The sequence below is a fragment of the Neolamprologus brichardi genome, chromosome 13, assembly GCF_056152115.1.
Source record: "Neolamprologus brichardi isolate AB-2024 chromosome 13, ASM5615211v1, whole genome shotgun sequence".
Classification (NCBI taxonomy): domain Eukaryota; kingdom Metazoa; phylum Chordata; class Actinopteri; order Cichliformes; family Cichlidae; genus Neolamprologus; species Neolamprologus brichardi.
In genome coordinates this window covers 32,133,402-32,154,845 of record NC_142116.1, presented here as the reverse complement: position 1 = coordinate 32,154,845, position 21,444 = coordinate 32,133,402, and the positions used below count along the sequence as shown (strand labels likewise).

Below are 21,444 nucleotides of genomic sequence, written 5' to 3'. Positions count from 1 at the left end.
GTCGTTTAAAGCTCTGAGCCTGTTTGTCGCTGAGCTGAAGATCATTTCTTACATGTAGATCACATGAAGAGGTTCTTATGGTCCACATATAATACATGAAGCACTGTGGAGAACTGGGCATTGCACGGGTGTAGAACAAAGCACCAGTGAGGAAGTCTCTACTGGAACCAGCTACATGTGACTGCTTTGTTGCATGAAGGATTTTATGGTTTCAAATAAAAGTAATCACAAATAAGTTGTTGTGTCTGCAGCGTACAAACACATATCTGAGCAGGGTCATCAGAATAACGGCTGCTGGTTCATCTGTGGTGTCGTTTAAGGACTGGCTCTCAAACAGCTGTTTTACCCCAGGTTTATATCACACATATATGTTATACACATCATTTCTATGATGGCATAAACCAAAGTGACTTTAGTGTGACGTGGCCGTCAGCTGCAGGCTGCAGTGGTTCAGATGGAGGCTGAGTGATGAGTATTGTAGAAACATGTTAATCGCTGCAGACGGCTCATTCACAGAGGCAGACTGGGTTCATCCCAGTCGTCCCATTGACGGCTCGATAGGCTCCAAATGCACAAGGAAGCAGGGGATTTGGGCTGCATGCAGTGGCTGATTCACCAGTGTCACATTCACCCTGGGGCGCCGTCTTCTGCCCACATGTTGGCGTCCTCAGGCAACACACTGATGTAGCTTCCTGTTCCACGTCTCAGTTTATTTAATACAAAATAATGAATTTATTATTCATGCAGTCAGAATATTCATTGTCTTTCAGCATAACGCACACATCAGCTGGTTCAGCTGTCTCTCTAATAAACGGTTAAAGGCTCAACTATAAAAGCAAACCAGCTTCTGCTGATGTGGAATAAAGATCAGCTGAGAGATGACACGGAGACAGAGTTCAGGGACAGAAACTGTTGTTTAACCTGTGAGAAGTGGAGTGAGGTGGTCCTAAAAGCAGAAGAGAAGTGGGCGTGTCCTCTGAGCCTCCTCAGGAAGGTCTCGCGCTTTTCAGTCACCTGGCATGTTACAGCGTTTCCAGGACACGCGTGTTGTTTCTGCATCGCTTCTTTGTTTTCTCACACCACATCTTCTTTGTCTGTTGTTGCTTTTCACGGGTCCCGTCTCTAACACCCCCACCCTCACTGTCTGCCTCCATCATATCTGTGGGTGTGATCGCTGTCTTGCAGTGTACGAGCCAGCTCAGGCTTACAGTCAGACACCATGGCTTCTTGCTGGTTTATTTCAGTCTTGTGTGTTTTTCTAACACGTTGTACTGTTGTTGATAAGGGCAGCCTGTCAGCATCAGGAAAAACCTATAGTGCAGGTTTGAGTTCATGTTCTCATTCCACACTGGACTAAAACAAGTGCACTTAAGGATCATCAGAGACACAACACTGTCACTGGGCTTCCTTTGCCCATCACTCATTTGTAATAGTGATGCGCGAATCATGAACGAATCGTTCAATACTCGAGAATCACTTTACTGACTCGTGAATCATGATTCACGAGCCCAACTGACTCACTGACTCATCCCTGTTGCTGTTAGCAAACTAATTCCATTAGTAGAAATATATCTAACTCATAATTAAAACTGTGGAGAAAAACACAACAGCCAGTTTCTTAACAAAAACATTTCTGCTCTGAACATGAAGAAAAAACCCTGAGTAGAAGCTCACACGAGACAATAGCTCCTCGGTTCACAGTAGCATCGCTCTGCTAACATGCTAACAGCGGTGTCACTACCCGATCTGTACCGGAAACCCGATCGGTACCCCGCATGCGCGAAAGGTGTCTACTTCCGGTCGAAGCGTTTACGATAGTTACAGGTCAGAGTATCTGTTAAGATGTTAAGAATAACAAGTATCTCTTAACATGTTTCCGATAATGAAACATTTAATATAATGTAGACAAAAACGAAAAATAAAAAGATAGTTATGGATCAGGACTCCCCGATCCGTACCGCGCATGTGCAGATGTTTTCTTCTTCTTCTGTTCGTTTAATGGCAGTTTACTCCCCAGTGTACGAGGATACTGCCACCTGCTGACCGAGCAAATGAACCCTATTGTAAACTGAATTGGCGTCATTACAAACGTGTGTTAAATTTGATTTAGTGATAGTCGAGTGTGTTTATGCTTGTCTGTGTGGAGAGGATTGACTGGAATAGTGATGATGATGTCCGCTATCACTGTCAGCTGTCAGTAAACACTTCATCTGGCTGCTGAATCTACACGTGACATATTAACTCTGTCATTAGGCGCCATTCTTCTTATTTTACGGCGCTGTTGTTCAATCGGGGAACGCTCTCTGTCGAGGAGAAAAGCATGAATTGTTTGTATATAGATTATCCATTGTTTAAATGTCCCGGTAGTCGAAAAGGAGGCAGAGCTGCTGAGAAATGCTAGGAGCTAACTGGGCGCTAACCGTGTCATTCAAATATATTGAATGTCGCAATGTTGGCAAAGAGAGGAAGTGACGTAAGATTTGCGCATCGGTACGGATCGGGTTTCCGGTACGGATCGGGTAGCGACAAGCACATTTAAGTTACTCACCCCCTCCCTCCTGCCTCACAGCTTCTTCTTCTTCTTGGTTGGCAACCAATGTTAAGGCGCATTACCGCCCCCTGGCTCACAGCTCAGTGGACATTTAGATGAGAAAATATATATTTGACACATTTAAGGAAAATACTAATAAAATAAAAATAAACAAAATAAATGTTCCCTTTAGAAATCTTTTTTTTGCTCTATAAACTAGTTGTTTTTCTTTTTCAATCACTCATCTTAGCAGTAGGATTTACATGAAAAGAGTAAAATGTACATTTTTTGCACTCTCTGGGCAACTGACTCAGTGACTCAAATGACTCAAACCCGATTCACTTTGGTGAGTGACTCATTTAAACTCGATTCAGTAAAAAGAATCACATTTACCATCACTAATTTGTCCCCTTGTGACGCCTCACACAGGCTGACTGTGAACATTGTTTAGTCCAAAGCTGTCACAGGGATGTGATGGGGAGCCAATCCAATAATGAGGTGTGTTTAGGTACAGCGGGCTCAGGTTGGTGGTTCAACCCCTGGCTGCTCTAGATTTCCTTGGGCATGACACTAAGCTCTCCAATGCATGAGTGTGTGTGTGCCTAAGAAAGCACTTAAAAAGTGCTTGTGTGAATGGGTGAATGATGCAGCCGTGTAAATGAGCGCTCAGGTCGAGCAGACACGTGCTACAGGAGACCCGTCCAGCTTCCTTTGAGGGACCATCTGACACAAAGAGGTGGAGCTAGCTGCTGTGGCGACCCCTTCACAATAAAAATCAATAATTATTACTCCAACACTTGAGTGGCAGTGGGGCTTGGTCTGAGCACAGAGGACTGATTGCACCTTCAAACCGAAAGAAGGGGGCACACATGTAACCTTGCCTGGCACATATATGTATCCTCATGGTTCACATGGTAATTAGACTCTATGTGAATAAAAACTTCCAGCGTCTTTCTGTGCAGCACAATCACAGCCACACTGATTATCATTATTATTTTAATGCTGATGTTCTGACGCCGACTGCGCGCTGTTACGGCGCTGTCATTAAACACTGCTGCTGGTGTCTCCTTACAGCGTTAAAAGGGTCCGTGGGGTGACAGACCACGCCCCCTGTGTTAACATGTTATTGGCTGGGAGAGAGGATGCACTGACCCCATGTGACCTGGCCTATATTCAGTTTTATTTCCACAGCACCGATCGTCCAGGTGCTTTATAGTCGAGGTAACACATGAGCGAGCGAGATAGAAAAGTCAGAGCCAGCATCCATCTGAGGGACAGAACAAAAGACTCTACATACGACTGGTCTCATAATGATGACATCACAGCAGCACTGCTGACAAAGACACAGCTGATGCTGTACAGCTCTCTGCACCTGCACATGTGTTTGTGTACATGTGTGCACACACTACTATCACTGCTGGTCTCTACTGACTCACACACAGTCGAGCACTCGCAGCTCTAAAAAGGTGTGTTTCTGTTGTGTGTCTGCACGTGCATGTTTCCTCCCTCCCCCACCGTGACCTCTGAACTCTACGCCCTCCCCGTCCAGTGATGTCATTATATGACAGTGACATCATTTCTAATCTACAGCCTGGTTGCAGCCTGTAAGCTGCAGCTGAGACATGCTGGGCTCATGTTTGTGCAGCAACATGCAGAGTAGCATGAAGCTGTGCGCTGCGTCTCCAGCTCTCCCCACAGTCTGATGTTTGTGTTGCTTCCTAACTGCTACTGAAAACCAACGAACAGATTTCACAACCTCCCCAAAAACCATAAATAATAATTGAACCAAGCTGTGTCTCCTGGATCATCTTACACTGTCTCACTCTCCCCACACGTCTGCTGAGTGACCCGTCATCTTTGTGTCAGTGTGGTGATTTACAGATAGATCCTGAAGGCGAGTGAGTGTCCATCGGTTCATGCACATTTGCAGCAGTGCAAAGATCCCAAACGCACCAGCAAGTCTGCCTCTGATTGGCCAGAGAAAGCAACATGGAGGTTTTGGAGTGACCTAGATCTCCTCAGTAGACTGACATGCTCTGGCATGACTTTAAACAGGCTGTTCATGCTCAAACGCTCTTCAGTGCGGCTGAATTAAAACAATTCTCCAGAGACGAGCGGGCCAAACCTGCTCATGCGAGAGGCTCATCGTTAATGGCAAAATGCTTCATTACCATTGTTGTGTCCGGACTTCAGCACAGAGCAGAGTGGTGTATCCATCGTCTCAGACTCTGCTACTCCACCTCTTCTGAAAGGTGAGGTCAGTAAGAGTGGATGTCAGTAGTACGGACGGTGTAAGCATCATCCATCAAACCACCGACCTTCTGATTGGCAGACGCCCTACCTTACCTCCTGAGCTGCCCACGGGCACGCTCGCAGAACTATAAACAGTCTGGACTCTTCGTATTGTGACAGCGAGTGAAAACATCATTCGTCCTTCCACATTCGACTCAGCTGTAACATTAACAGATACACAGGAAGAATCATCAAAAGGCTGTTTTATTAGAAGCTCGTAAACGTCTCACGTCTCACAGTTTGAAGTGTGTCGCTGCAGAGTGAACTCTCTGCAGAGCCGCGCTCAGGGAAGCTGCAGGAAGCTGCAGGAAACGAGGACGCAGTCTGGACGTGAACGTGTGGTTGCCAGGGGATACGTGTGTGTATCTGGATGTCATGCTCAGTAGGAGCTGTGGGTTGGAAAATGACCTAGTTTTAACTGGGAACACGGAAACAAAGAGGAGTGGGAGAGTGGAGCTGCAGCTGGAAGACCAGCAAATCCACTGGTTTGGTTTCCCACAAACACAAAAAGCACAACAGCAGCACTGCAGTCACTACAGCTGTGTGTGTGTGTCTGTGTGTGTGTGTGTGTGTGCGTGCGTGTGCATACTCCTGCATGTCGAGTTTGTAGCAGTGTGTGAAATGCTGAACTGTGACGCTGCTTGTTGTTGAGCTGTTCTGCTGCATGAAAACAGATTTAAATGAGAGACAGGACGGCTGTGGGACACACCCACAGTGTCCACAGTGTCCACAGTGTCCACAGTGTCCACAGTGACCCAGCGACACCTTCACAGGGGAGCTGGCTGATCGATCTGATTGGAGTATGAAATGTGATTAAACAGCAAATAGCGCTGTTCTCAGGATGTTTCAAGCTTAATGATGAATTGTCTAATTGTAAGGTGGAGCATCCATCTCCTCGACTCCACCCAGGACAATAATATGATGTTACTCGTAGCACAGTTTGCCTAGCTGCTGGCTAATCTGTAGGTAACGTTGAAGAAAAAGATGAGAACGTGTACGTCAGAACTCTTGTTCTTAGCTCACGTTCCTCCCCACACATTAAACATGTGGCGTGCTGTAGTTGGTGGGGATATGATGCACCTGCAGCCTGTGTTTGCTCACCTGTGGATGTTTCACTCTGCCCTGCATCATAATGTACAAACCATCCAGCTCACATGAAGCTAAGAAGCTGATCTTACTATGGGAAATATTGGTGACGTATTAAATGGCAGTTTTCACTTTATTACAGGCAATCGTAGGTTACCCCACAGCTCACATGTGGACATGCTCACCTTACAGGCTCTGGATCCTTCTCTGCTTCCATGATCACCGGCCACAACCAGCCACTCTGACCTGAACTGGGACTAAAAGAAAGAAATAAATGTGTGAAATGTAGAAAGTTCTGGTCGCTCTCTGCCCAGACGCTTCACTTTAGCCTGCTGATGTTTTCTTTCTGTAACTGCAGTCGTAAAAAACAGAAACTTTGTCATTTAACTGTTTATTGTTTAATGACTGTGAGGAGTAGGGATGGGTACCGGTATCCGGTGCCATGATGGCACCGGTTCTGACATAAACGGTAGTAACCAGACTAAAAAGCAGCGCACATTTCGGTGCTTTTTTTTCCTGAGCTGTGATACACTTTAGGTTCTAGCCAATCATTTTACGTTTCCGAGGATAGTAGGCGGGTCCAGGTACGTACGTTCTTTTAGAGCAGAGCTACAGATTAAAGGCGAAGCGGTCAAAGTCTGGCTGTACTTCACAGCAAAAGATGCAAACTCAGCAGCTGCAACAAGTGCTTTAAGCTGATACTGTGATACTGTCAAAGGAGGCAACACCTCAAATCTGATGAAACACCTGGCGACGCATAGCATTTTTTAAAAGCCGAGAAATGCGCCGTATTTGATAGCTTGCTGCGAGACCTCACACCGAGCACATCTACTGCGGGTGTGGTGCCTGTTATCGACCCGGAGTTAGCAACATCCCCCAAAAACCCGAAGAGGAGAGTCCTGGCCCCTAGCCCTGCCAGTGTAGCAGAAATGATGAGGATGATGATGCAGCAGCAGCCGTTCTTCTCTGCGTGAGTAGCTTAATGTTGTTCGTGTGTAATTTACGTTGAGTAGGCTAACCACATTATTACATTAATGCATGTAAGGTGAACTAGCAAACACCATCATAGCTACATGCGGCTGTCTTCTTGTTTGATGGCAGATACTCCCTTCACCCTGGACAAAAAGGCTAAAATGACCAAAGAAAAAGTGGAAAACAGTTAAACATGAGAGGTTTTTGGACAAAGTTTGTGTTTTTTCCATTGTTTAAGCTGCTTCCAGCCAAGAGTGATACCATATATGCCCCATAGCTGCAGAAAAGGCTAACATTGTTATCTTTTTACAAAAAAACAGCTGAACATGAGAGGTTTTTGGACAAAGTTTGTGTTCTCCATTCTTTAAGCACCGGTTTGGCACCAGATAAAACCTAAACGATACCCATCCCTAGTGAGGAGTATGAACGGCCATAATGGAGGTTTCCATCAGTAAAACAGTCCAAAGTTTGAGCTTGTTTGTGGCTCAGAATCATAAACAGCCTGTGATCTCACTCAGACACTGAGCCATGGTCTGTGCCACATGCACACATTTCTGCATCTCTGCATCCAAACACACTTTATATACACTTCATGTTCTGTCACTGTCAACACTGAGCTGCACATCGAGTCTTTTTAAAGGAGCAGTTTGTGTTGCTGTGCTGGACGAGTTTGCCCTCCACAGTGGGACATGACTTTACCGTCTCTCTGTGGACCACTACACTCGCCGTCTTCTCTGCAGCTCCAGTGTCTCTGTGGACCACGCTGCTACCAGCAGCTGTTAAGAAAGAAAACAGATTTCCAGTTTCAGTTGTGCAACAAGCCTTCATTTCTTCCACTGTGGTGGAAACAGTTGTTTCAACATCAGCAGAATAATGACATATTGACACAATCACTAATGCACACTGTCACGAGCGCCGACCATGTGGAGAGTGTGTTTGGTGGACTCAGGTGTGACACAGACGCAGGAGGCAAAACTTGTGCTCAGCTCAAAGCGAGCCTTCAATCAGGGCTGATACAGAAGGCAAAATAAACCATAAACTATGGGAACGACAAACTAAAAACCTAAACTGGGAGTAACTGAGGCTCTGAACGAAGACCAGGACTGAACTATGACTGTGGACAGACTGAACACGACATGAGAAACTGTGAAGATCTCGGTGCTGGCACATGAAGGTGCAGGGAAACATGACTGGAGAGAGTGACTATGAACATGTCCAATACCGACTCTTGCAGACTAGAATCATGACGTGCAGCTAGAAGTAACAGGGAGCATGAACAGACGACACTGACACAAAGACACACTGGGCTAAAATACACGAGGAAGTCATCAAGGAATCAGAGACAGAAGGAGACACAGCTGGGAGGAGTAAGACCTAATGAGACAGCAAAGCCAGAAACATAAGACAGGAACATGAACCTTCAGAGTAAAACAGGAAACAAAGACGCAGACACGACACAGAGACAGATACTGAACTAAACCTGCAACAAACATGAGAACAAAACCTACGAACTAATCCCTAAACAAGAACAACTGACACATAGATTCATCATCATCATCATCATCATAAGGAAAAGGAATCCAAAATGCAAAAACACACCAAAACATAACTCAAAATACTGACACAGACCCGTGGCAGCATAAATAATAATGATTCCTTTAAATTCAGTAGTCTGTGAAACACTCAGCTCAGCACAGAGTCCACCAGTCAGACCACGTGTAACAGTGTTGTTGTTGTGTCCTCTACATGTTTCATACAAAGAGACAAAGAAAGAAGGAAAAGAACATCCTGGAGTCCTGAAGGCAGCACAGACGAGCTCAAACACACACAAACACACACAAACACACACAAACACACACAAAGTCCTCAGGCATACGGCGGTGTGTGAGTGTGCGCACGCTACAATATCTGACCGGCTCAATAAAGCGTTCTTCCTCCCCAACAACTGTGTCTCTATTTGGGGAAAATCCATGGAAACATGAGTGGGTTTGTGTACTGGGAGCTTCAGCCTGACCCAGTGTGCAGGCTTCTCCAGGCTTCTCCAGGCTTCTCCAGGCGTCTCCAGGCGTCTCCAGGCTTCTCCAGGCGTCTCCAGGCTTCTCCATGCTTCTCCATGCTTCTCCATGCTTCTCCATGCTTCTCCAGGCTTCTCCATGCTTCTCCATGCTTCTCCAGGCTTCTCCATGCTTCTCCATGCTTCTCCATGCTTCTCCATGCTTCTCCAGGCTTCTCCATGCTTCTCCATGCTTCTCCATGCTTCTCCAGGCTTCTCCATGCTTCTCCAGGCTTCTCCATGCTTCTCCATGCTTCTCCATGCTTCTCCATGCTTCTCCAGGCTTCTCCATGCTTCTCCATGCTTCTCCATGCTTCTCCAGGCTTCTCCATGCTTCTCCATGCTTCTCCAGGCTTCTCCAGGCTTCTCCAGGCGTCTCCAGGCTTCTCCATGCTTCTCCATGCTTCTCCAGGCTTCTCCAGGCTTCTCCAGGCGTCTCCAGGCTTCTCCAGGCTTCTCCATGCTTCTCCAGGCTTCTCCATGCTTCTCCATGCTTCTCCAGGCTTCTCCATGCTTCTCCATGCTTCTCCAGGCTTCTCCAGGCTTCTCCAGGCGTCTCCAGGCTTCTCCATGCTTCTCCATGCTTCTCCATGCTTCTCCAGGCTTCTCCATGCTTCTCCATGCTTCTCCATGCTTCTCCAGGCTTCTCCATGCTTCTCCATGCTTCTCCATGCTTCTCCAGGCTTCTCCATGCTTCTCCATGCTTCTCCATGCTTCTCCAGGCTTCTCCATGCTTCTCCATGCTTCTCCATGCTTCTCCAGGCTTCTCCATGCTTCTCCATGCTTCTCCATGCTTCTCCAGGCTTCTCCATGCTTCTCCAGGCTTCTCCATGCTTCTCCAGGCTTCTCCATGCTTCTCCATGCTTCTCCATGCTTCTCCAGGCTTCTCCATGCTTCTCCAGGCGTCTCCAGGCTTCTCCATGCTTCTCCATGCTTCTCCATGCTTCTCCATGCTTCTCCAGGCTTCTCCATGCTTCTCCATGCTTCTCCATGCTTCTCCAGGCGTCTCCAGGCTTCTCCATGCTTCTCCATGCTTCTCCATGCTTCTCCAGGCTTCTCCATGCTTCTCCATGCTTCTCCAGGCTTCTCCAGGCTTCTCCATGCTTCTCCAGGCTTCTCCAGGCTTCTCCAGGCTTCTCCATGCTTCTCCAGGCTTCTCCAGGCTTCTCCATGCTTCTCCAGGCTTCTCCAGGCTTCTCCATGCTTCTCCAGGCTTCTCCAGGCTTCTGCACGAGCTGAACAGAAGCTGTGTGTAAACTGACAAACTATACAAAGTGCATTAATCTGTGTCCTCTCTGTTTCTCACAGGCCTGCACAGTGCTTCTGACACAGCGAGTGGACGAGGACGAGTCCACATACGTGAACGTGAGTCACCGACTGTCTCTCTGTTACTGGTACTCACTGGTGGACCACATGAGTCCCAGTGCGGCAGGTTAGCCTTGATGCATGACAGAGGTTACTGCAGCTGCACTTTGGCGTATAATTTAGATAACTGAGCGCTGCACACAGCAGAGTGCACAGCAGCATGGCGTGTGTGGTGACAGGTAGCCGTGTCATGGCAGCACGTTACACAGAGCAGATGCTGAGCTGCTGGTGCAGAGCTGAAGATGGAGGAACACACAGAGGGTGGATGTGACAGGTGCAGGATGGGCTGCTATGGCAACACATGTGTCATTTTAGGGTGATGTAGAAATGCATGCTCCACATTTAATGCACATAAGGAGTACACACTGTATATGTGGTGTATAAATATGTAGTTACGTCTGTCACCTTCAAACACACTGTGATACTTGTTACACACAGAAGACCTGCTCCCTCTTCTCCTTACTCCTGCACTGGTTTTACCAAACAACTCCCACCAAGCAGTGGGAAGCTGCACTGAGATCTTGATGGATGCTGTCTTCAGTTAATGCCTTCTGATGTCACACGGCCCTCGCGGCCCACAGGTGTAAAGCTACAAACAGGTGTGGCTCGTGGTTTGTTGGCCCATGGTTAGGAATCACTGTGTTACAGTAAACACTTGTAGTGTTTCCTGTCTGCTTTCAAATTAGAGCGTGTGAAGTTTTTACTGCTAAATGTCAGCAGACTGCAGATCACAGTCAGCTGGCTTCAGTGGTTTAATGCTAGCTGCAGTGGCTGCAGTGGCTGCTATGGTTCAGTCAGCCAGCAGAGGTCAGAGGTCAGTCAGCCAGCAGAGGGCAGACACATCTGACCCATAATGGCTGCAGCATTTCAACATATTCAGTTTGATTTGTTTTGGTGCCAAATCAGCAGGACGGTCTCCTCGATCGCTTCACGTTGTCGATTTACAGTCAGTCACATGTTACATGTTTACTTCCATCACTCATCTGGAGTGACTCTGGACCACATCCACACATTTCCCTGTGAGCAGCGTCCAGCTGTAAAACCTTATGAAAGGAGTCAGCCTGAGTGGATGAGTGAGTGCAGCTCATCTTTGATTGTGATGGTTGTTGAAGACATGCTGACTCGTAAGCTCTCCTGTGTCCTTCTGTTAGCTGCTGCTGTTTGTCTGTTCATTGAACAAACAGTCACATGTGGAAGAACCACACACAGCCTCAGCATCAACCCACAAACACATGTTTCTTACAAACATGGCACCATTTATGGCAAATACACTTCCTACAGGATTTGATGATAAACTAAGAAATGACCAAACACAAATTTCCAGTTTATAAAGTTTATATTACACAGCATCCTCGTAGCTGCTGCTCAGACCTGCACTTATATAAAGTCTAAGTAAAAATAAAGTACATAATAAGTACAAATGTTACACATTAAATATACTTCAAAGTCTGTGCAGTTGTTTTACAGCACAGCTAAACAACAATCAGCTGGTTTGTTTTTATCATAGTCTGATTCTGCTTAATAGAGTCACTGAATACATTCAGAATCACTATCACAGAGGTGATTTGTGCTATAATACTAAGTACAGTAGTACAGTGGTATAGTTGCTGTACACCAGTGGATGTACAGTTTCATCACGTGCTTCACTTTGGTACTGAAAAAACTGGAGAACGTCCTGTTTTGAAGCGCTCTGATCCACTCATGGTACACCCACATCCTGATCCTGATATACGCTACGGTGAAACAGACTAAAAATAAGATGATTTGCTTGTGGTTATGTTTTTTCATGTCTAAGGCTTTCGACATGAACATAACTACATCTGTTAACATCTGGCTTACATCGCCCAAGGTCTTCAAGGTCAACGAGCTAGCTGCATCAGTGGCTAATGCTAAGTCACAGAGATTCAAGTAATGAGTAATGTAGGGGATTGCAATTGCAAAAAAAGTAATTAATCACTTACTTTGCTGTAAGCACGCTGGGTTACTGCGTTACTAAACCGTGACTGTGTTTGTGAGAGTGTCACATGACAATGAGTATGACCGTGCAGCGTGTAAAGCGTGGAAGTACTCACACTATGTAAAAAGTGATAAAAATATTAGTACACTCTGCAAAAAAACTTCAGATCTGTGCGAGCAGCGAGCACGCTGCCACGGGAACGTGACATTCACAGAGAAACCCCCAGATCCCCCCACTGACATGACCACCGTGGGCAAACCTCCACCCACCCCACTCCTGCTCAACAGGTGTCAAAGACTGTTGCATATAATTTTATTTTTGCTTGATGCAATGTGCATAAAATTAAAAGATTAAAACTAATAAAACAAGTTTTAAAAAGAGGCTTTGATTCAGTTTTATATGATGGCGAATGCAGAAAAATAGAACTGGGCTGAAAGGCCTGTTGCTTTCTTTAGAGGCTAAGTCCACGCTTGAAGCCACTGAGGTGTTTGCTAATGGGCGTGACGCGATGTCAGTGGTATGCATGAATTAACTGAACAGTCCAATAACTCCAGCAGTACTTATCTTGTCCTTTTGATCTTTATTCCAGCATCATTTTAACTGTTTGCCTTCTTATGATTAACAACACACCTGACGCTGATTACATGCGTGTACCTTACATACCTTACATAAACCTACCCTACAGAAAACTGAAAACGGTGACCTCTGGTGGCAACATAAGGTATTAACCCAACAATGCCTCCTACACCCTGGCCCCTAATTACAATCAGACATGGCAATTCTAATCACAAAGAAAATAAGGAGCCACTAATACAGTCTACTTTAGACATATACACATAAATAAAGTAAACAGAGCATTTAAATAGACTTTTACACTACAGTCTCATGTAACAGGGAAAGTTTAGTTACAGGTCTCCAAAAGTTGATTCTGTTCATCTGGACGTAGCGTTTTGTGGGAGAAACGTTTCGTCATCATCCAGGTGACTTGCTGGTCATGAGAATTTGCATAATTAAGATTAAGGAACTGACCTCCCAGCCCATTGTTCCTTCAGTGGGCTGGTTTCAGTCATTATGCAAATGTCCTGTTTATAAGATTGAAACCTGCAGTCAGCTGAGACTGAAGACGTCACCTGATGATGACGAAACGTTTCTCCCACAAAACGCTACGTCCAGATGAACAGAATCAACTTTTGGAGATTTATTTACCTGGATGATTGAGATGCATCAAGACGTTTAGTTACAGGTCTTTCAAGAATGTTAGTCTTTGTTTTTAAACGTACAGATCGTACAAGTCCATTTTTGTCACGAATGGTTTCCAGAACTCTCCCAAGTGGCCAGGAACCACGTGGTGCAGAGGAATCCATTATTATGACTATCTCCAGGTTTTAGATTCTTCTTCTTTTGGTTCCATTTTTGTCTCTTCTGTAACCAAGACGACTATTCACGTAGCCATCGTTTCCAAAGATCTGAGATGTACTGAGCCTGTTTCCATCTTCTCTTCAGATACATATCCTGAGTGTCACAATGGCCACGGGCCGATAGCTAGATCGGACTCGATTGCAGATAACCACAACAGAGACAGCTCAACGTTTTGCAGCGTTTATTATTTAGTCAACAAGTGAATATGTGGCAGGGTGTCGCTAATGATGTAACCGTGTGACAGCGGGGGTGAACGGGGGTCTAGCAGGTTGCGACGGGAACGGAGCGGTTGCGTCTGGGAAGAAAAGAGAACAGGGTTAAGAAGGCAGCAGGTGCAGGGTATCCAAGCAGAGGTGAAACTGACTGATAACGCTTACTGGTGACCGGCGTGAAGCTCGCTTTGAGGGAGAGGCAGCGATAGTCCAGGGGAGTCGTGGAGAGGCTGGCAGACCTGAGTCCCGCTGAGTCCAAGGTGGTGAGTGAGGCTGGAGGGCAGGCAGGTGAGGGTCCTTGTATTTTTCCTGAATATGAAGATGACCCACGGAGAGCTGAGGTTGAGGGTGATAGCAAAGAAGATCCAGGGAATCTGAAGCACATGAAACCAAAGTTAACAAGGAAAAAGTGGCAAGAGCGTAAAAAACCGTAGAGTCAATACCAACGTGAGGTCGTTGACGAACTGGCGGTGAAGGAGAGTCTGAGGGGGCCTTAAATCCTCAACCTGATTGCCCTGAATCAGTCTCAGGTGTGCAGGACTGCAGCAGGGATGATGGCTCCGCCCAGGGGTGGAGACCAAGGAACTCAGGTGCCTGATGGAATTTTCCAGTCGAGTCTCCAGATCCTGACACTGAGGGTCAAATCAGGAGGATGTGATTCGGTGTAAGTGGTTCTGGGGCTTTTGGATCATCAGAAAGCTTTGTGATGGGTCTGTCATTTAAAATTGCTTCAGTTTCACACTGAACTGTATTTAATCCATCGTCACCCAACTGTTGTTGCTGAAGAACGGATCTCAGAATCTTTCTGACCATACGGATTATCCATTCCCAAATCCCACCATGTTGTGATGCTCCAGGCGGAGCTTCAATTTGGGTATTCAGCGATTTAAGAGCCTCCCTTAACTCTCTGTCTGCTCCAACAAAATTGGTTCCATTGTCCGATTGGATGTGAGCGACTTGACCTCTTCAACTCACAAAACGGCGCAAAGCATTAATGCAGGCATCTGTGCTTGGAGAGCTAGCCACTTCCAAGTGCACCGCTCAGCTGGCTAAACAGGTGAAAATAACTCCATAGCGTTTAGCTGTACCTCGTCCTCTTTTCACAGTGGTGGGTTATGTGGCAAAATCCTTTCCTTGGGTAAATCGGCCATCTTTTGCTCCAAGGCCTTTCCATGATATTTTCTGCAGAAATTACATTCTGCGATAACCTTCCTTACAGCTGAGTTGGCCTTTGTGATCCAGTATTTTCTCCTTAGTGTGGGTAAGGTGTGGTTACGACCGCTATGACCAAGCTGTTGATGAATGTGCTTTAGGATGAGACTTGCTACATGTTGATCTTTTGCAAGAACAAAGGGATGCTTCATTTCTTCTGGTAAGGAGCCCTTTGTCAGTCGTCCCCCAACTCTTAAGAGGCCTTCATCATCAAGATAAGGGTCTAATCTATAAATTGAGCTGTGCCTGCTCACAGAACCTTTCCCACTTGACAACGTAGCAATCTCCTCTCCAAATCTTTGTTGCTGGCAAAATCTGATAACGGCAAGCTCCGCTTCCAGAAGATCTTTTGAGGATAGACCATACAGTTGCGTTTTCTTTACTTTCTCCTTTGTAGTACCTCTACAAATTGGGTTATCTGAGTTAGGTTGCGGTCTTCTTTTCTTATCTCTCATTAAAGGAAGGATTGCCTTCAGTCTAAGGAACCAAGCAACAGCAACCTTGAGCCTTCTCCAGTCTGAGAAGTACACCATCAATTGACACGTAGCACCAGGCAAGTCTTTTACTTGAGTAAGATTCACTGTGGCCTCACCTTTGACTTCAGGGTCCTCTGGTTCTAAGGAGCATTAGATTGGTCGGCCAATCACTTTCTGGCTTCTGCAGAAAGCTTGGTCCTTCGATCCAGCGGCTGCTATGAGCAATGTTCCCAGCCTTCAGCCCTCTTGTAGCATCATCTGCTGGATTTTCCTTTGAGCGTACATATCTCCATTGTGATCGTTTAGTCGCAATGAATAAGACTCTGTTTGCCACAAAGGTACGTAAACGTTTATCCTCATTCAGATGTATTTGAGTACAGATGTACTATCTGTCCAAAATACGGATTGCTCGAGTTTCATTCTGAACTGAGCCCTTAACATGAGATCCACTCGGACGGCAACTACAGCAGCTGCAAGTTCCAGACGTGGAATAGTGGCAGGTTTTAGAGGTGTAACCCTTGCCCATCAAGAATGCTACATGGATGGATTTCCTACTGTCTTGCATGCGCAGATATGAAACAGTCGCAGATCCAGATTCACCGGCATCTGAAAAGTGGCGTAGCTGTGCATGTGTGAGAGGTCCAAACTCTCTTGGATGTAGACACCTTTTAACCTTGAAATGAGAAAGCATTTGCAAATCACTGAGCCAACTTTTCCACTTTTGCAACATGGTTTGGGGTATTGGTTCATCCCATCCCAGTTTCCTTTTTGAAAGCTCCTGCTGCATTCTTTTGGCAGGCAGCAGGACTGGTGCAAGAAATCCCAATGGATCGTAAATAGAGCCTGATATTGACAACACTCCACGTCTAGTAGTAGGTTAATATCTTGCCCAAGGATATTTGACATGCAGACTGGGGAAGCCAAGGATCGAACCACCAACCTTCCAATCAGTAGCTGATCTGCTCTACCACCTGAGCCACAGTTACCCCCAAACATCCGTTTTAAAGTTGAATCTACCAGTTTCCACACACACTGCAAGCCCAGAGCTCTTTCTACAGGAAGTTTATCTCTATCAAGATTTAATTATTTTCTACAGGGTGCGATTGTTACTGACCCACTTGGTCGGTGTAAATCCTCCCCTTTGACAAAGTGCTGAAAGATCTTTGACCAAGTCAACAGCATCTGAGGTGGAGGCCCCGCTCTTCAAACAGTCGTCCACATAGAAGTTCTCTTTTATCGTTTCACATACTTTGTCTAGGAATTCAGTTTGATTGTCCTCAGCACGGTGGCACGGTGGTTAGCACTGTTGCCGCACAGCAAGAAGGTCCTGAGTTCAATTCCACCATCAGGTCTTTCTGTGTGGAGTTTGCATGTTCTCCCCGTGTTTGCGTGGGTTCCCTCCGGGTACTCCGGCTTCCTCCCACCGTCCAAAGACATGCAGCTTGTGGGGATAGGTTAATTGGTTAATCCAAATTGCCATTAGGTGTGAATGTGCGAGTGAATGTGAGTGCGAATGGTTGTCTGTCCCTGTGTGTTGGCCCTGCGACAGACTGGCGACCTGTCCAGGGTGTACCCCGCCTCTCGCCCTATGACAGCTGGGATAGGCTCCAGCGCCCCCCGCGACCCTGAAAAGGAGAAGCGGAAGCAAATGGATGGATGGATGGATGGATGTCCTCAGCTGTTTTTCTCAAAGCGAAACTGGCACAGCTCGGGGAAGATACTGCACCGAACAGATGAACAGTCATGCGAGACTCAGTTATGTCCTTTATTGACTTTATGTCACCCATAAATGCGACTGGATCCTGTCAAAATCTAAGCAAAACCCAAAGCAATGTGCTTGTGAGAGCTGCTTGTTTAATGATGCCCCACAGTCAAATACAGTTCTTATAGATCCTTCCTGGGATGGTAGGCAGCGTGATGAGGAATGTACCACTTTCCATTTTTGCAACCCATTTGCTCTGAAGGTATTTGCTCTGCATATCCGTTACTTATCATCTCGTCCATGAAGCTTTTATATTCTTTATGCAACTGTTCATCGTTGAGACGTTTTTGTTTTAGACTTTGCAATCTTTGTTTCACTGTGAAGAAATTGTTTGGCATCTTTATGTTATCCTTTTGTCCATCGTCCATTGTTGCAGACTCTTCCATGATCTTCATGAACTCTCTTGACAAACCCTTTTCCTCTATAACCTTTTCATTAAAATCATATTTTAAAGTGATAAATCGAAAGCTCCTGGTGCCAACGGTCTGGTCCCGTGCATACAGTGTTTAGTGTGTTAAATGCTGTTTATCACATATAAACAGCATTCACATGTAAGACCTGCAAACCACAGTGCTTTAACGATTCCTCTACAATATTAAGATAAGAGGAATAATTCTCCAGTCCAATGAAACGGGGCTCAAATGATCTTAAATCCAAAACAACCCTTAAAGCACAAAATAAAGTTGGTAACAAGATAATGTTCAGATGAACCCTTTCCTCCACATTCTGTTTTATGAACCAACAGCGTGGGCCCTGAGCCCAGTGCTCATGGGTTTGTTTCTGGGCTGCACTCTCTAGGGACTCACACAGGGACGCACACAGGGACTCACACAGGGACGCACACAGGGACGCACACAGGGACGCACACAGGGACTCACACAGGGACTCAGCTGTGAATGTAGGCCAGGCCAACAAACAGCTCTGCATGCCAGAATGGCTCTATGCAGCTACACACTCAGCCCCCACCCCCACACACCACACACCCCCACACACGCACACACACACACACACACACACATACACGCACACACACGTGTCTGTTGTACTGTCAGTCAACTGTCTTCATCATCTCTCTCTGCTCTCAGGTTATCGGCTGTCAGGACAGAGTCTGGCCAACTGTGAGGGGCAAACATTTGGAGGGACAGAGATGTTGTGGCAGGACAAGCATGCAGCCCTGACTTTCATGTCATTACTGCTGCTACTGTGGCAGGAAGCAGCACCCATTGAAGTCCCAGAAGACCGTAAGTCCCTCAAAGCTGCATCAAAACTAGCTGTAGCTCCACACCTCACTTTTCCAACAGTTAGTCCAGTGTGATGTTTTTAGGGCCCTGGAAGTGCAGTGGAAGTGACTCATGCAGTCATGGTGAATGTAGGGTACACGTCTGATAGTGTTTCTACTGTATACTCTACCCACATGAGCATGTTTGAATCTATGTCAGGTTGTTTTAGTTTATTCTTTGGGTGAAAACATCCTTTGAGAGCAGGATGGAGCTTTTGGGAGATACTTGGAAATTATTGAGAACAAAGTTGTTAACAGCAGCCTCACTGACACCAGAATCAACTCATTTGCATCCAAGTTTAAAATAGTTTTCAGGACGTTCCAGTGTATCCATCTCAGTAAACTAAATACTGTGAGAAATGACGGACTTCTGAGTCCAGCTAAATAAAGGATTCTTATTGTCCTCTGCACATAACAATCTTCTGTATATCTCCTTTGGTAAAGTGCTGTAATAGTGTGTTGTCTCTCTGTCCCACACTGCTTGTCCTTTCCTGGCATGTGAACTCACTACAGGTAAGTCTTCATCCACTGCTCCTCCATTCAATTTCACCGATTTAATTGTTTTTAAAACAATTAATATAGTAGTAGTAGTAATGGTGGCACAGTGGTTAGCACTGTTGCTGCACAGCAAGAAGGTCCTGAGTTCAATTCCACCATCAGGTCTTTCTGTGTGGAGTTTGCGTGTTCTCCCCGTGTTTGCGTGGGTTCTCCGTGGTTACTTCCTCTGCTTCCTCCCACCGTCCAGAGACATGCACTTAGTGGGGATAGGTTAATTGGAAAATCCAAATTGCCCATAGGTGTGAATGTGCGAGTGAATGGTTGTCTGTCTGTGTGTTGGCCCTGCGACAGACTGGCGACCTGTCCAGGGTGTACCCCGCCTCTCGCCCTATGACAGCTGGGATAGGCTCCAGCGCCCCCCGAGACCCTGAAAAGGAGAAGCGGAAGCGAATGGATGGAATTAATATAGTACATACTTACACATGCAAGCTATAACAGTGGTTCTCTACTGGCCATGAAAACACATCAGTTCTGCTGGACGGTTCACATCTCTTGCTGTGACTGGACAAAAGCTGCTCCCTGTGTAAAGACTCACCCTGCAGGTCTGAAAAGCATCTGTGCATCATCTCGGGACTGAACTGGAGATCTTTGGCCTGTTATGCAAATGTGTAAACCACTATACCCAGTAATGCACTTGTGAGATAAAAATAGGGTCTGTGAAGATATGATCGTATCTATAAGTCTTGAAATGTGTATATTAAAAAAGAAATTAGCAACTTCAAATGGAGCCTCCTATTAACTCGAGCTTCCACCTGTTGGTGAAAGTATATGATTTTTGATGCACTTATTTGATAACCTTGTACTTGGCATGACTCCAAAGCTTTATATGGAGACGGATTGTCTGCAGGAAACCAAAGCAGTCCTTTCTCAAAATGATCTAAGCCAGCCGTGTCTGCTACCTGAGGCCCTTTACTGAGAACACCTGCTTCCATGCTACAGATAAACGTACCCACATGATCCTTGAAATGATCGGCTCTGCTCAACATAGCAAAGCTACAGTGACACTTGGCAGAGCTGGTTGTAGACAGTCACACCTGCATGGAGTACTTCATGCATTTTTACCACTGTTAAATATTGTTGTTGACCCACTTAAAATGAGCTTAGTGGGCCAGTCGGGAACCACTGAGCTGTGTGTGATAACAGCTGTAACACAATATTAATGTGTATTTGTCTCTAATATGATTAACAATCACAGCTTGTGCATCTTATTCTGTGTCTCCTTGGCGTTACTTTGGACTAACAGCAAAGATCCAGCAAGACTGTAAGTGTTCCAACACGTTTCTGTCCCCACGTTCAGAGCAAACCTGTTGTCCTTCACTCACAGGGTCATATAGGGGTGTTTTAACAAAGCCAGTGGCATTCGTTAAAAAAGGTCCAAACTGTAATATTAAAGCAGCGCTGTGACTCCATCAACACCGTCATGAGTCCTCACTTAAGACCAGATTTGAATGCAAAGTTTAAACTCAAGAATACAATAAACATATTTAACCTCATACACAGTCTAAACCTGACCAAGCAGCTGCAAGTGAAAGCAACAGTATGCACTTAGTGTGCCAAAGTGAGCACGTGCATTAAAAACAGCCTTCAATGTCACTCCTGCAACGTCCTCTGAATAGAGTCCATATTGGGAGACTGCACTGTTCGCATGTGCTTCTATATTACAGTCTGGGTCTTTCTGACATGAAACATGCTGATGACCTGACTTTGTAGCACATTTGTGATGCAGCATGTGAAGAAGTGAGCCAAGCACAAACGCAGTCAAGGACATCTCAACTTTCTTTTATTTCCATCCAGCAAATATCTCTCAAACGTAGAAAAAGGGAATTTATTGAACAGTTTCTGATAAACAATGCTCTATCTAGTCCCAGGTCGTCCTTGTGGAGCCCCTCACATAACATTTCCATACTGAACTCAAGTCTAGTGTAAATGTGCTAGAGTTTTCATCAGACGTTGATTTATGGGCTACAAGTGACTGTTTGTCTGTTTGTATTATTACTAAAGCACAGTGATAATAGAAAGTGTTCAACATCTTAATCACTCATAGAAAGTATCAAGTACCATGATGGCTCTTTACAAATATAATGCTGTGTTTTCTCCAGTGGATGTGATTAGGTGGTGTCTTTCTCTCCCCCAGTGAAGCAGCCCCCAACTATCATGAAACAGTCAGTAAAGAACTACATTGTGGACCCCAGAGATAACATCATCATTGAGTGTGAGGCCAAGGGCAACCCCGTGCCAACGTAAGCTCACACACACACTCCCAACATGAGT

At 45.7% G+C, this 21,444-nt stretch overlaps 1 protein-coding gene across 18 annotated transcripts in view; it reads left to right on the top strand.

Annotated features, from left to right (window-relative positions):
* nfasca (neurofascin homolog (chicken) a) overlaps positions 1–21,444 on the top strand; it is a 130,896-nt gene that overhangs the window by 50,865 nt on the left and 58,587 nt on the right. For 15 of the 18 annotated variants that reach the window (XR_437475.3, XR_437473.3, XR_437476.3 and 12 more), the window contains exons 3-6: positions 10,242–10,298; positions 18,422–18,577; positions 20,417–20,434; positions 21,308–21,413. Coding sequence is in view for 13 of the 18 variants with exons in the window: in XM_006805336.2 (XP_006805399.1) it covers positions 18,484–18,577; positions 20,417–20,434; positions 21,308–21,413 (218 nt within the window). In the remaining 5 variants the exon portion in view is untranslated. The remainder of the gene's footprint in view (positions 1–10,241; positions 10,299–18,421; positions 18,578–20,416; positions 20,435–21,307; positions 21,414–21,444) is intronic. The other 3 variants (XM_006805346.3, XM_006805337.3, XM_006805335.3) reach the window with 2 other exon arrangements.